A 14769-nucleotide genomic window follows, 5' to 3' on the forward strand; every position below is an offset into this window, starting at 1 on the left:
AGCGTAGTTTGTTAGCAGGATAAATGGAGAAAGTATTTCCTGTAAAAGGAAACAGTCTGCATAAGGGCGGGGTATATAGCACACACAGTGCTGCGTGGTTATGTAAGATCTGTGGGTGACTGAATGGTGCATCCCAAATGATTCTAAGATCTAGAATTGAATAACCTTGAATAAAACAGTAGAAGTAACTTCCTGCCAACTCCCTCTCAATCCTGGTTAAGTCAGGGAATAAATCTTTCTACATTTCTGAGTGCATTTCCAGTTTCTTGAACACTTAACTAATCTCCCTTTTTGTATCAGCTCTGAGACTTTAGCAGGCAACACTTTCCTGTGAGGAGGTAATTACATTGTTTCATTTTTGTTATGTTAACTCATAAGGTTTATCTTCACTATGACAACTGGTTGACGGGTTTCCACTCACAGCAGCGACACACGTTTCATTTGAAAGGACTTTATTTTAGTTAAAAATGCAATCAATTGAAAAAAAGCAATATGTGAAAAATAACACAGGTGGAACGTGAATATGGTAATAGTCATGACGTTGGTACGCCGATGGGGAGACTTTGACAGACACTGGCATGGTATATGTGGAAAACAGAAAATCATAAGACGGCGTGAAGGGTGAAGTGGGAGACGCTACAAGAGTTTGGCAGAAGCCAGCCTGTGAATAGCATCCTGCACCAAGCTGAGGAGGTTTAGCTGCATGAGGAGTCATGGAAGGGTTACAAAAAGGAGAATGCACAACAAAGTTCTTGAGTTAGAGAGACACTTTCAGCAAAATGTGAAGGATGTCCCAGAGGAGCTGAGGGAAGTGGATCAGTTAGGAGGCTAATGGGGTCTAGCGGGAAAGGAAGAGGGCGCCAATGGCACAAGTGATGGGGCTCTGAAAGAGGCAATGGATTTGTGTGGTGTATCAGTGATAACAATCACCACTGTCAGAGGTGGAGAAAGAAATGTAGACTATTGCTCAGGTTCTGGCTTGCTTCGTGGGTGACACATGGCTCCCCTAATCAGCTGAGGGGATTGCTCCCCTTAGTTGTCCCTCTGCTTGATAACTGACATGAGTTTGACCCCGAGTGGTACCCTAAATCCCATTACCTCTGCATCAACAGCTTAATAGGGAAGGGCCCACGGTCCTTGTCCTCACACTAATGGCTAGAGATCTAATTCCTCAGACAAATAAGGCAGAGCTCAAAATGTGTGGGGAATTAGCATCTTTTCATGTTGTGAAAGAGTTTTTGGTCAAGCAAATACTGGAAAACATAGAACGCTCTCTGATTCTGCCCTTACATTTTCTAAAGGGTGTACTATAAATCAAGAAGGAATTCTTAGTTTTTTAAAAAAGTACTCTAAACCCTAAACCCCATAATTTCTGTTCCAAATGTGACGTTATATTGTCTTATGATTTCAGAACTTTCAAAATCAGAGATATCAGCACAGAGAAGAGAAGGACTCTGAAGTAAGACGTTACTAAGGGAGGTCTCTATTTTGCAAAAATAAGGTTATTCTGAAGGAAGGATGGGATCTTTGCAGATAAATTCTTGCACAAGGACAGAATGATCTCATAATTAGAAGGAAGCTGAGTACGAGGAATCAAGGAGCTGGAGTGAATGGGGCTTACACACAGCGTTTTCTGTCTTCCCCTTTCATGCTGGAGAGGGTCTAAGACGTAAGGGGAAATTGTTTTGCTATCTTATTATCTGCTAAAGGACACACGGATGAAGACCCTTCATCTAAAGAAGATGTAAAGTGTACTTTAGGCTCACTGTGAGAACTCAGGAGGGCTCTAGAAAACTTGCCCAGCCTGAGGCCCCTAATCCTCTTCAAGAGAAAGGCTAAAGGGCAGGCAAGAAGGAACCAGGGAGCAAAAGTCACAGAATGGAGGACAGGTGTTTGCTTAAGTACAATGATAAATAATAATTCGTATGATACAATGTTTACATCTATCTTATTTCTTTAAAAAAACCAAGAAAGCTTCCTTACTTATTATTTTTATAGGGAGCTAGAGTCAGGGTTACTTCCAATAAAATACACTTCTATTTAAATGAGGATAATGTATGGGCAATTATATTAGACTCTCTGGCCATTAACAATAGAACTATATTAACTACACTATAAGCCTGATGATGAATATCACGAGACTAAGTCATCCACCATCCTTAATGTAGGATGAAATGTTAAAGTGTTGAATCCAAAAAGCCTAAATCTATAAATTATTCATAAAAAGAATCCTGTTTTATGCATAAAGAGTGAGTAGAACTGGAAAAATTACTTATTGGATAGATAATGGGAGAAAGTCAGGAAAAGCCATAAGCAATGTGATTTCTTACATTTAGGAAGAAATCTGGGACCTGACTTCTCTCACTTTGTCACGCTGCAAAACCTCACCTAGATTATATACATATATTTTTTTTAGAAAAATGAAATGTGTCAGGACATCTTGTATACCAATGAAGGAAAATGAGGATGTACAGATATCTTATCAATTTAGGGTCATGTTTTGTTTGTCTTAGTACATGTTTGCAAGCAAGTTTGATATGGTATTATGAAAACTTCAAATGTTTCAGTGTTTATGCTTCAGTAAATTTCTGTGAAGTTGTAATGAAACACTAATGTAAAAATCCCTTAAGTGTTACAGACTATGTGAACACAGTGGCTACATAAGAAGCAAACGTAAAATAAAGAACTTATTTAAGTTACAACTTTAAATGCTGTTTGGTGATTATGCTGCCTAATGTACGGTTGTTGTTAAAAAGGAATTTTCTTCTTGGCATGAGATTGGAGAAATGATAAAATGTGATGAGTTTGTGCAATGTGGAGTGTGTCATTTGGAACTGAGGAGTGGGGGCTCCAAGAGGAAGGAGCCGATCGAAGGTAGCACTTGAGTATTCACTATGTGCTAGATATTTATGCCTTCCTTACATAGCTTCCAGTATAATCCTCATTACCACCAAAGCCTTCTAAATTCTCACTTGGATTCCTATATTAGTGATCAGGAAATAAGCTTGGAGGAGGAAATTGACCAAATTGGCCAAGCTGCTAAGTGGTGGGGACAGTGTTCTGACCACAAATCCTCCTCCTCTTTTTACTGCAGGATGCTACCTGCACCTTGATGTTGTGAATTCATTCCCATGGTTACAGTTCATTTAGAAAGCTATGTTGAGATAAAAGTGCATAGAGTCATGAAGTCGAACAAGTTCGGTTCTACAGTAACTAAACCAAAGCCAGAGGCGCTTATATTCTTTCAAATAGGAAGACTTGGTTTTGGGTATAACTTGGACTGATGTGAATCAGTCACTGATGTTTATCAGTGAATTCTCTCACTCCAGATTCCTCCTTTCCAGTCCTACTCTCCCTTCTTGGCTGGTATGACAGGGTTATTTGAGTCTGCAGCAGGGAAGGGAGGAGTGAAATGGGTAGAAACGGCAGTTGTAGTATTATCTCTGCAACTCACTGGGTGCAAGTATTATCTCTCCAACTCACTAGATGTGTAGCTCCAGGAAATATTTTTACCTTTCCTAAACCTAAAATTTCCTCATTATTTATCACATCAACATCCAATGAGTTTAAGAGGATTAAAAATGATAAAGGATATTTAAGCCATAAAATATAATTTATGCTTAATAGTTTATCTTGCTGTGTATGAGCAAACTTGTACTTAAGCTATTAACGAATTTTATATCTATGAAGGTGATTCTCTGGCTTCTTTGGCAAGTCATGGGATGGGAAGAGAGTCTCTTCATCCATCAAATTCTGTCCCCGTAAGTACATTTGAAAGCGGGGGTGGGGGGTGGGTGGAATTTCTATCCCATTCTCTGTGCCTTCTTATGAATTTCTGGTCTCCCTCTCCTGGTCTGCTTTTAAAAGGATCAGGTAGATTACGTTGGGTTTCTTCCAGGTAACAAAATCCATCTGCTATCCCCCTGCTGATGATGTCTTGAAGCTTACTGAAGATCCAACACAATGGGCCACCAGAGAGGTCCAACAATGACAGTCCCAGGATGTCAACAGGAACCCACAGGAGCATGCAGGAGTGGGCCTGACTTCTCTGTCCAACAGCAGCCTCAAAGGTGAGTAATATTGCAGCAGGATAGTCCTATCTTGCATAAACTGAAAGCACTTCTATTGCCCACCAGACTAATCTTTTGAAGTAATAGTTTCCATAAAGGTATTTTATTGTTTCAGAAAGGGCAAGCCCAAGATAGAGTGGAAAGCGATTCACGTGAGGTCATCAAAATTGTCCACTCCTTCTTGCATCCCAAATCTCTAGATTTCAGAACTGACTCATGGAACCCCAAATTCCTAACATCAGGTGTTTTGTCATTCATCATCAGGGCAGAGAGCCGGGAACTCTCATGATGTCTTTCCCAGACAGTATGTTGGAAAGACATTGTTGGCCTGGGTTGGACATTCCAGAGTCTACACTATTGAAGTGAATGGAGAATTGTAATAATCATCTAGATATTCAGATATTCTACATTCTCTCTGGGCCATGCTCTACCACATAGGCTTCAGCTCCCATAATCCAAATATATTAGGTGTCTGTTTTTAACCTAAATTACTAAGATAACTGCTTGTAGTTTTCCATTTGAGGGGTAGACAAAGCCTCAGGTGAAACTTGAAGACCTAGGGAAGTGTCTCAGTCTCTAATTTATAAAATATTCTGTGCACTTCTTGATTTGCTGAGTGGTTGATTGGCTGGATTGAATAAGTAAGTCAATGTGGTGGCTTCAGGATCATGTGTGTTAGGTTTTCGTGTGTGTGCGTGTGTGTGTGTGTGTTTGCGTGTCTGGAGACAAATCACAAATATGAGGATTCTGAATTGTTTTGAAAAGTTCATGATATAAATAATAAAAACTGGTACAGTCAAAGGCCACTATTTGAATCTCTTAGACATCCATACTGTTTTTGGAAATGACGTCAGAGGAGGTATGACTAAGTACTAAGAGTCACGTACATATATGGAGGTGGACATTGATGGCAAGCATCAGGATACACTCAAACTCCAACAGAGGCCCCTGTGCACCCCTGAAGGAGTGCTGAACTGTATCTCATACACCTCAGAAACCCTAATCTTATCTAGAATAATGAATCAAATGCTTGAACTATATAAAAAGTATCACCCATGGATATACCTATTTGTTAAAATATGGCTTTTGTTTAGGCTAATTTCAATAAGACGAGTAATACCCTTGTCTCTATGACTCTCTTAGAATGTGGGAAATTTCTCATGCATAGGCCCTTCCCTGAGCAGTAAGATGGGCATCTAGCTTGATTTACTGATAGAACGAGGGGAAAGAATCCAACTTAGCCTTATCTTCTCTTAAAACTGAATCAATAAATCATGGGCCTGATGGCAAATAAACTTACTGAAGCTAAAGGAAAGCTTAGCATGGGCAGGCTATGACTGGCTGCCTTTGGGCCCTGCTGGCCAGCAGACTACTGGAATCCCAGTAACGGGCTTTCCTTTCACGCCTGCAGGGTATCATCACATCGACATTTCCATCAGCCCGGAGCAGTGCCTTGCAGTCACTACAGAACATGTTAACAGCCAGCCTCCAGGCACACATGCCCTAAGATGTCCTCTCCACTATGTGGCTGTGTGTTGGGGGAGGGGTGTGCGAGAAGGGGAAGAACATTGTATTGCTGGCTTATGGCCCTTTGTGACAAGGAATACAGTCATAAGCAAAACCAACAGGCAGAAGGCGATGAAAAACAGGCAGTGTGGCAAAAGCAACAGACAGACGAGATGATCATGGGGTCCATCAGACACATTCCTAAATGAATACAACTGTCGCAGCCGCATGGAAGGTGCTGGTCTAACAGACTGAAACATTAGTCTGCTGAGCAACACTCCCACGCCTCCACAGAGTAGCATTTTTATTGCAGTATGTCTTTCATGGAAAAGGAACAAAACTTTAAATAAATCACAATTACTTATTGCTTAGTATTTTGGATAATAAATTCTTTAGTTTATCAGTACCTCAGGGCCTTCAAATGTGCATTCTTCAAATAGTTTCAATTACATATACATTCTTTCTCCTGAACAATAAATTATTCTTTAAAAAAAAGTAAAAGAAAAAGATACATAATTTTAAAGCAAAGGAAAACAAAAAAACATATATTTTTGACATTTATCTTAAACTTATATGAAAACAACTCTATGTTAGATGCTTAAATATAAATAATAGAGGACATTATGTTATTTACAATGTTACACAGTAAGTTGAGAGTAAAAAAACTGACATTAACTCATAAAGACAGTAAATGACTTAGGAAAACATCCAAGTAACGTACAATGTGTATTTACAAAAGAATATATAATAGAATTTGTGATATGTGGCCATTTCCCTTTGCCTGCATTTCTCTGCAGTGTTTCATGGGTCCTTGCAGATAGAAATCTCTGTGACTGGTGGAATGGAGCCAGTGCTAAAAGATAAAACAAGGCCTTCCTTATTTTCACCAATGTGAGCCATGCACCTTTTAACCCAGGCCAAAATAAAAAAGGAATAGTTATGAGCAAGTTACCCTGGATAAACAACCTTTATATCAAGACAGTGACACCAAAACAAGGAAGATATGGTATGTCGATGTTCGGGACACATTCACATATACTCAGGCAGAGTGCCATTTTGTAGAAAGCATGAGGCCATCCAGGCAATCTTGGGGAAAAATTAAAAGGTCATACCAGCCAAGAAGGGAGAGTAGGACTGAAAAGGAGGAATCTGGAGTGGGAGAAAGAAGTTTTGCATATACTGTGCTACCCTTCATGGGATACGATGTCAGACCCAGGGAGACAAGCTTGCTGTCAACCTTCTGGGCAATCTCCACCACCTAAAGACCCATGATGGCTCGCCACATGCTGGGAACATCGGTTCACGCTCCTTCTTTGGATTATCACTGCACTGTCTGAGTTTATGGACAAGGGTGGTTGAGAGCAACTAGTTACAGAGAAGTGAACACAGAGCTGGGGGGTTGCAACGCGCAGGCCCGTGGAACCGGTTGGGCTTTCTGCTCAAGGGGAGCTCTGGTCCTAGAGATGGAAAGACTGTCCTCGCTAACACGCCACCTCTGTGAGTGACCAGAATCAAGTCGGAAATAAAATTTCCTCTTGTCCTAACTGTTCATAGGTATTTGCGACCTGAAAACTTCATAGCTCTTTTCACACTGGGGAAAACGTTCAACGCTCTCAACAGATTGTATTTATTCCTGGAATTCTCCACCATGGGGCCCTTGGGTTACTCTAATGCCTGAAGATTTTTGAAACAGAAATTTTAGACTTTGAATTCACGGTAGGATTTTCTTTATTAACATAGTCTCTGAAAGAACCAAGCCTTCAAAGGCAATGTTAGCATAAGTTAGAGAAGCTCTTTGGGTCAACCGTCTTCCTCCCCGCTGCCATGAGCTTACTCGTTTCTACACAACTGGGCAATTGGAGCAACTTGCACTGCCTGACAGGAGCGGTGAAGGTACTGCTGAGCACAGAGAACGGGGCTTGTGAATAAGGAAGGACAGTTTAGGATACCGAATACTAAGAGGAACACCAAGGACCTGCACACAGACACCTCTGTGGGTTGCAGAAACATGTAAGGAGCTTACAGACGTGACTCACGCCCAGCCCACATTTTCCCAAGACCTCCTTGCGTGTCACGTCTTCTTGTTAATGTTCACATAGAGATTTGGTAAAGAACCAAATTCAGTTCACCTGCAAGCAAGGAGCTGTTGCTCTCGCTGACTTCGTGCCTGGGACTCTGACCTCCCCACCAACCTGCTTCCCATTTTGTCCCATGCATCCCAGAAGGCCACTGGGAATCTAAGGAGAGCTCTAGCCTGAGTTGACAGATACCAGACAGGGCATGAAAGGGGAGGTGCATTTTTTCTTAATTCCCTTATTTTCCTGAATCAGCAGTCATCTCCAATGGTAACTCCCCTAGGCCTTCCTTGGACTTACAATCACAGAGAACATGCAAAGTTTAGACCCATCTTCATCCTCTTTTGTGACAGTAAAGCAAAAGGTAAGAAAGGGAGGGGGGTGGATGGACGATGAGGGCTGCAGATTGAGGTCAGTACACAGGAAGGGGTCACTTGCATAAGGAAAGGTGCAATCTTTCCAACACTACCAACGTTTCCTGATGAATCGTCACTTGTGGAAGGTTCTCGCTAGTCACAAATCACATGCACAGTGGCCATTCCTGACAAAAATGTTCATGCATAGTTATGGCCTAATAAAGGCAACATTTAAAAACAAGAGAAAAATCATGAAGAGAAGGGAGCAGTCAACAGAACTGTTTAAAACTGCAAACAAGTCACACAGCTGTTCTCCACCTGTGCCTTCTATACGTTGGCTCTTTGTAGGTGCCCTACAACAGAAATATTGCCTATGATGACCAGTCACCACCACACACAGCAGGCACTTTTCACTGCAGAAGTACTTCAGATCAACTGCTGAGTGTGCTGCGTAGGCTGGGTTTTTGGTGCCATGACTCGTCTGTTCTTGAGCTGATTAGGACACAACCAATCACTAGCTCCAAAATCGGTGGAAAACCCTAGTCAGGAACGCTTGCACCTTTTGCAGCCATGGTTTGATCTTCAACTATAGATGACCTGCTGGGTCATTTCCCCGGAAAGTGAGGCGAGTCCTCTTATAAGGTGATGCATGTGCCCTGCTAGCTAGCCGGAGCCCGTCTTCTATGCTATCCCCCAAACCGTTGCTCTTCGTCAAGAAAAAGAAACCAAAAATAAAGCAAATGGCAGCTCTTTTTTAGTGAGAGCAAGCGGTCTTCTGACTAAGAATATAGTTTTTAAAAAATCACAAGTTTACTTTCTTCCTAATATTTAACATTACTTAATGCAGTTTCCTGCTGTAATTAATAGTAGCATGCTGTTAGATCTACTATTATCTCAGAGCCCAGTGAAGCGAACCTTTGGCTGGCAGAGTAGACACAACTCATTTCATACACAGAAAGCAAAAGAAAACTTCGTAGAAAAGAGAAGAGTATTTGGATGGATGTGCCATTACAAGTCGTACTGATCGGGTGCTACTAGAAGCAAACGGAGGGGCAGTTGCAAGTCTCGCGAATCATACATCCCGCCAACATCATAACGCAACGCACAAGAAGCCGGCGGAAAACCGAATATATGGGAGGTCTTGCTGAAATACTGTGGAAAAGCAATCACAGTAACTGTACAAAACTTGCTCTCAACGTAACAGAACATAAAGGCACCATTGATATCTTTCTCGTTTTGAAATACTGTAAAAAATTGCTACATATGGCACATAACACATTTTTACATACATATATTTAATTTATAAAAGTTTTTTTCTCCTGTTTTCTATTCGCAGAACTGCTAAAATAAAATAAATTGTTTAATTTAAGGTGGAATACTTTATTATATAAAATAAAGTTTTACAGGTGAATCTATGTGTTTATTTAGGTTTTATACAGCGATAGGGTCTTGGTTAGCGATTACACTAGTCAGCCTGGCCTGCAATTCTTCCTGCGGAGAGAAGCGGCCTGCTGGGTTAGTCCTGCTGTCCGCCAGGCGGAAGGCAGGTGCTGCCTCAAGGCTGGCGGCCAGGGGGTTCTGAATGCCCAGGAAGGGTGTATCTTCCCCTACTCTCTCATCTTCTGTCTCACTCTCTGAGTGAGTGCCCTCCGCACTTGCGTTGCTGTCCATTTCCAACCTGTTGGCAATGTGGCCATTGGGCTTGGTTCTTTTGGGCCGCCGGCTACTGGTGAGTTTCTTAACAGGCTCTTGGGCTGGCTCGTACTCCTGGGTGGTTTCATACTCCTCGTCCTCCACTATCCTCAAGGGGCTAGGGGGCAGGCTGTTGCTCTCATGCGCGGGGTTATGGTGGTAGGAGGTGAACTGCTGGGGTTGGCGGTCATACTTCTCCCGCAGCCTCGGTGGTGTCACGAGAAGCAGAGGTCTCTCTTCTTCCACGAAGGGGCTGACTGCCATGGAGGGCATGGACACCGTCGTGCCGGACACAGGTGGAGACATTTCCGAAGGGGGTGATTTGGGGGAGCTTGGCGTGTGGAAATCTACAGGTGACATACGAGCCGGGGTCGTCATTGCTGACACGTACCTGTGTGAGCACAGAATACCCCGCGTGAGTGGTGCAGAATAAGAGGCATACAGCAGGGAGGGGAAGGGGACAGAATTCATGATATTATAGAATCAGAAAACAAAGAAGTTCCGTTCGTTTTATACATCTGGATTTTTAACGCGAAGGACACTCGGCACACTTGGAGTCTAACATTATGTAGCCAAGAGTTTCCTCACAGGAGTGCATGCAAGGATTGGCTAAGTGGCCTAACTCATGGAAGTTTTGGGGATTTTTCAGTCTCGTCATGATTTTAAACAAACGCCTGTGAGTCAAGGCCAGAGGGCACTAGGTCCTGGAAACCTTTCAGTTTACAAGGACCAAGGCGCAGGGATTTGGAAGGGAAAGAAGTATTACTTAAATACTATACCTTCCTAAAGGCCAAGGGGTCTTAGAGAATGAAGCCCAAATGGGGAATGGAAGAAGATCTAAGATGAGTTGCTGATAGCTGGATCTGCATGCATTTGGATCTGTGTGCCTTGTTTCTCCTTAGCTCAGCTATAAGGTTATGTCTTATGAAAAAAAAAGAGCATAGTAACTTAGATTTATTCCTGATAACAGTGTAACACATTTGTGTGCTTTTAGTTTTTCCATGAAATGCAACTTCTTCCCATCCAGTTTGCAACAAGCCATCTCAGTGACCAAGACATTCAGAAATAAGCCTGAGAGAACCTTGTGTGGGCTCCCTAACCATGTCCAATCTCCAGTGTACCTCTCATCAAAAACCCACAGCTGCCTCAATCTGCGGCTTATATTTTGTGACTGCTCAAGGGGTGGCTGTGCCATGGTACCTCATGTCCTATTATGTCCAATGGTGCTCAGGAAATCTCATCGTGAAGACACTGAGTGCATTCTTTTTTTAAACTATATCATGCAGAACAAGAGGACCTGACTGAGCACTGAGGAAGATGTGGCTTATTCACAGTCACATTTCTCCACTTCGATAAAAATGTTGCTGATGCATAGCACCAAGGGACTCTTTTCTTCACACTGGCATTCACAGACTCTAATTTGACATTAACCTGTGATGACACAGGACACCATTATCTGAACTCTAGCTAACAGGAACGGGAAGCCTATTAACTTTCCTGCTTTTCAGCCATGATTCAGAGTCATATGGATGTGGGGTCTGGCTCTGTCTAGGATGGGAAGGTGTCTAGAGATTGAAGTACGTGGGGCTCGAAGCTTCAGCTTTTGTTTGGGGGATACTTAAATCAAGCTCTCTGGGAAATGCTAATCCAAACTCAGCCAACGCCTAAAGGCGATGGATCTTTTCTCTCCATGATCTGTAGGCCCTGGTATATTCTGCAGTCCTAGATAAAACCTGTGGTATGCATGGAGGCCTACCACAGCAGGGAAATGTCAGCCTTTAAAAAGAAGTATCACATGTAGTGATGAAGAAAGAATTTATCCCTACACTCTTTTTCAGGTCTCAAAAAAGAATGAATTGAGACAGGTAGAGTTTCTTAATACGTAAAGATACAGTTGCATGAATTTAAGACTAATGTTTTCAACCGCTTTTGGACCACGCCTACTTTTTCACAGATGAATGACAGAGCAGCCTCTAATTCCAGAAAGTTCTGAAACACCACTTTGGGGTAAAAACCCTTGGAGGCGGATCAGCAAGCTCTAAATGACCTGCTGGCCCAGAACTAGGCATCCTTTGGTATAAGGACTTCCCAGTCAGTCCATAAGTGGAAAGATTCTATCAGAATTATCTCCACCCATGTAACTCCCAAATAAGTATGGATTTAACATCACGTAAACCTTACAGCAAGTGGTCAAAGATTACACTGAGACGGTGATATATAAACAAACAATGACACCATTTTGGGTTTGAAAATACACAAGTAATAGCTTTCTGATATGCTGCAAATGCTGGTTGGCTATACCTCTCTCCCAGTTTAAGTGAAAATGAATAAAGAGAACCTATGAGTTCAGTATTCCTATTAAGCATCCCTCAGTTTACTTTCCTCTGTTTTTTATTTTAACTTGTCTGTAACTCCCGCCAACCCAATCCAATATCCCCAGAAGATAGCCAAAACGTTTTGGAAAGGACCATATCAAAAGCAATATTGGCTTTGGAAACCAGCTGTGAAGACTGCCAGACGCTGCATACAAAAGATTTATTTATTCATCCCTTCTTCGAATTTTGTAAAAGGGATACTATATGGTAGGACACAAGCTTCGTTCCCCCATGACAGTCGGCAATGACACAGCCCTTGATTTGATTTAACTGAGGCTGGGAGGTAAGAAAGAGCACGCGAGAACACGAGACCAGCTCCACCAGAGTTTGGGTAACTGGCAAATTAGAATTCTAGGAAAGGTCCTTATCAATCATCGGTGCCATCTCTCTAAAGTTACAGCTGAGAAAACTGAGATCCCAAGCGGGTCTGAGCCTAAGGTCAGAGCTAGGAACTCCAAGTTTGCTGCACCTTCCGCATCAAACCATTCCCAGAGTCTGGTGCCTGTCAGCCACTGGGATGATGCGAGAAGCTCGGAAGAAATGAGTTAAAAAAAAAAATATGACTTCATCAGCTAGGAACCTCCTAGAACAGGCAACTGCTGCCCTTTATTCCCATTAGAGTAGATTTCCTTAGGTGAGACCGCAGGTGCTCCTGGGGATTCCCCTACTGCGGTTCTTTCTCCTCTGCAACAGCTTTGCCCTTCGGTTTTACCTTTCACTATGAGGAGAGTCTCGGTAGGAGTCAGGGGTTTCTCTGGCATGCCTGAGGAAGCTGTTACACTCGCGAGGGCCTCCCACGCCATTAAGTCGTCCTCTCGGGCCCCCAGTGGGGCTGCTGTGCCTACTGTTTTCTACTGATGACATCATGATTACAGAGTGGCTTTCCGAAATGATGCTTTCAGTGTGCCCATTGCTCCAGCTAGAGGGGAAATGTGAGAGGCGAAGAGATACAACACTTATATATTTCTTAATTACATGCCAAAATGGAAACGAAAGGAAGTGATCTGGTAACTATTTCTAATCATTGGTGTAACAGCAGTTCGCTACAACATGACTTGTCTCAGAACAGAATTATCAGAAACATAACTTGCTCTAGAAAGGATTTAGAATGGCTTTGTAAGGACATAGCCTATGTATATGTTCACCCATTTGATACATATTTACCAAATGGCACTAGGTACTGAGTATTTGTACAATCTCTCTATTCTTTTGTGGCTTAAGTTAAGGAAATAGCTGGCCTGTGGAGCTGCATTTGGCAGTCCAGTGCTGCTCTTGGTGGCATGCACTCACATGGGTCACCAAGACATCGGAGGATTTCAAGTTCAGCTATGGAACCAATTTGCATGTGCATTTCCAAGGGCAGCCCAATCATCGGAAGAAATCAACTTCTAAGTATTATATAGCACCGAAGACAGACTTTTTCCACTGTAGCAATTCAGGGAGTGGTCGTGCATGAGTAAAGACAATCTCTAAAATGGGGACCCAAAATCCTGTGAGTAGGTATTATTTTCATTTCCAGTCATGAAAAACTTGAGGCTCAAATTTAATCAGCAATGAAATGGCAGAGCCAGTTGATGTCCAAGTCTGTTTTTGTCCCAAACTATACATTTTACTATATGTCCCCGCCTCATAAGTGAGTATCTCCTGTTCCTTTCTTAGGCAGTGAGAGAAAAAGACAATGTATACAAATTTACTCCTGGAGGAATGCCGTGTAATTTTATTTTTCCTTCTCATACCTGTGACTAGGAGTCTGAGTGACAGTGGTGGAGTGGTGAGCTGTTGAGGTATAGTGACTGGTGGAAAAAGATGTCTCCGCTTCTCTCTCAACAATATGCTCACTAGAGATGACATTTTTAGAGACGTATTGCTGGATAAACAAAGAGACACAACTTGAAGATTCATATTAACCAAACAGCAACATCAGCATCACACACAAAATCTATTCTAAGCACATATGCTTCGTAATATGTACAGTATTCACCATCTGATGGCAAATCGTACCCTGGCTACATGGCCTTTAAATTCAAGAAATGAAATTAATAAATTATCCTTTGGATGTGCACACAGAGAAGATTCTATAGTTTTAACTGCATATTATCAGAAACAGACCTTTTCCTTCTACCTAATTTCCAACTGAAAATGTGACTGGAATTCAATACAAATCTCTGCCCGATATTCATTTTTGTCACAGTCTAACAGAAAGAAGGTTAACAGATAGTTGAGTGAAACAAAAGCATAGAGATGGTTTGTTTTGTTTCAAATTTCAAGTCAGTGGAGGGATTTTTTTGACATCTCTCCATTTGGGATCTACCTTTCCTTTTCAATTTCCCAGCGCCCATGTTGCTCTAATGATATCACTGAAATTTTTGACTTCTTGTCGGTGGTAAGACTAACACGGCCACTGAGAGGTCGGAAGGATATACAGAAGTTGTTGAGGTCACACATCTTGACGAAGCACATAATGTGTAGGGGGGCGTAACCAGGGTTAGTAGATTCCACTTTATTTTCATCATCAAATCACCCTTGCTATTACCCAAGTAGATTTGATATTCACTTCAATCAGTGAAAGGAGCACATTTTGAAGTCGTGTGTTAAGTATTAGTTTTACACCAAATTGAGTAAAACAGAAAAAGGCATGTAAAGGAATACCCTCAGTTGCAGTGGGCACTTTATAAGCAATAGGCTGTGGGATCTA

At 42.1% G+C, this 14769-nt stretch overlaps 1 protein-coding gene across 10 annotated transcripts in view; it reads right to left on the reverse strand.

Annotated features, from left to right (window-relative positions):
* Positions 1 to 9371: 9371 nt before the first annotated feature.
* Positions 9372 to 14769, reverse strand: part of NRG1 (neuregulin 1) — a 220061-nt gene continuing 214663 nt past the window's right edge. For 7 of the 10 annotated variants that reach the window (XM_039257503.1, XM_039257500.1, XM_039257501.1 and 4 more), the window contains 3 exons: positions 13811 to 13941; positions 12787 to 12993; positions 9372 to 10090 (listed from right to left, as the gene is read on the reverse strand). In XM_039257503.1, the coding sequence (XP_039113434.1) occupies positions 9439 to 10090; positions 12787 to 12993; positions 13811 to 13941 (990 nt within the window). In that variant the 3' untranslated portion in view covers positions 9372 to 9438. Of the gene's footprint in view, positions 10091 to 10478; positions 10621 to 12786; positions 12994 to 13810; positions 13942 to 14769 lie in introns of all 10 variants that reach the window. The other 3 variants (XM_039257506.1, XM_039257505.1, XM_039257504.1) reach the window with 1 other exon arrangement.

Source organism: Hyaena hyaena, unplaced genomic scaffold, assembly GCF_003009895.1.
Source record: "Hyaena hyaena isolate Hyena2069 unplaced genomic scaffold, ASM300989v1 scaffold_620, whole genome shotgun sequence".
NCBI classification, from domain to species: Eukaryota; Metazoa; Chordata; class Mammalia; order Carnivora; family Hyaenidae; genus Hyaena; species Hyaena hyaena.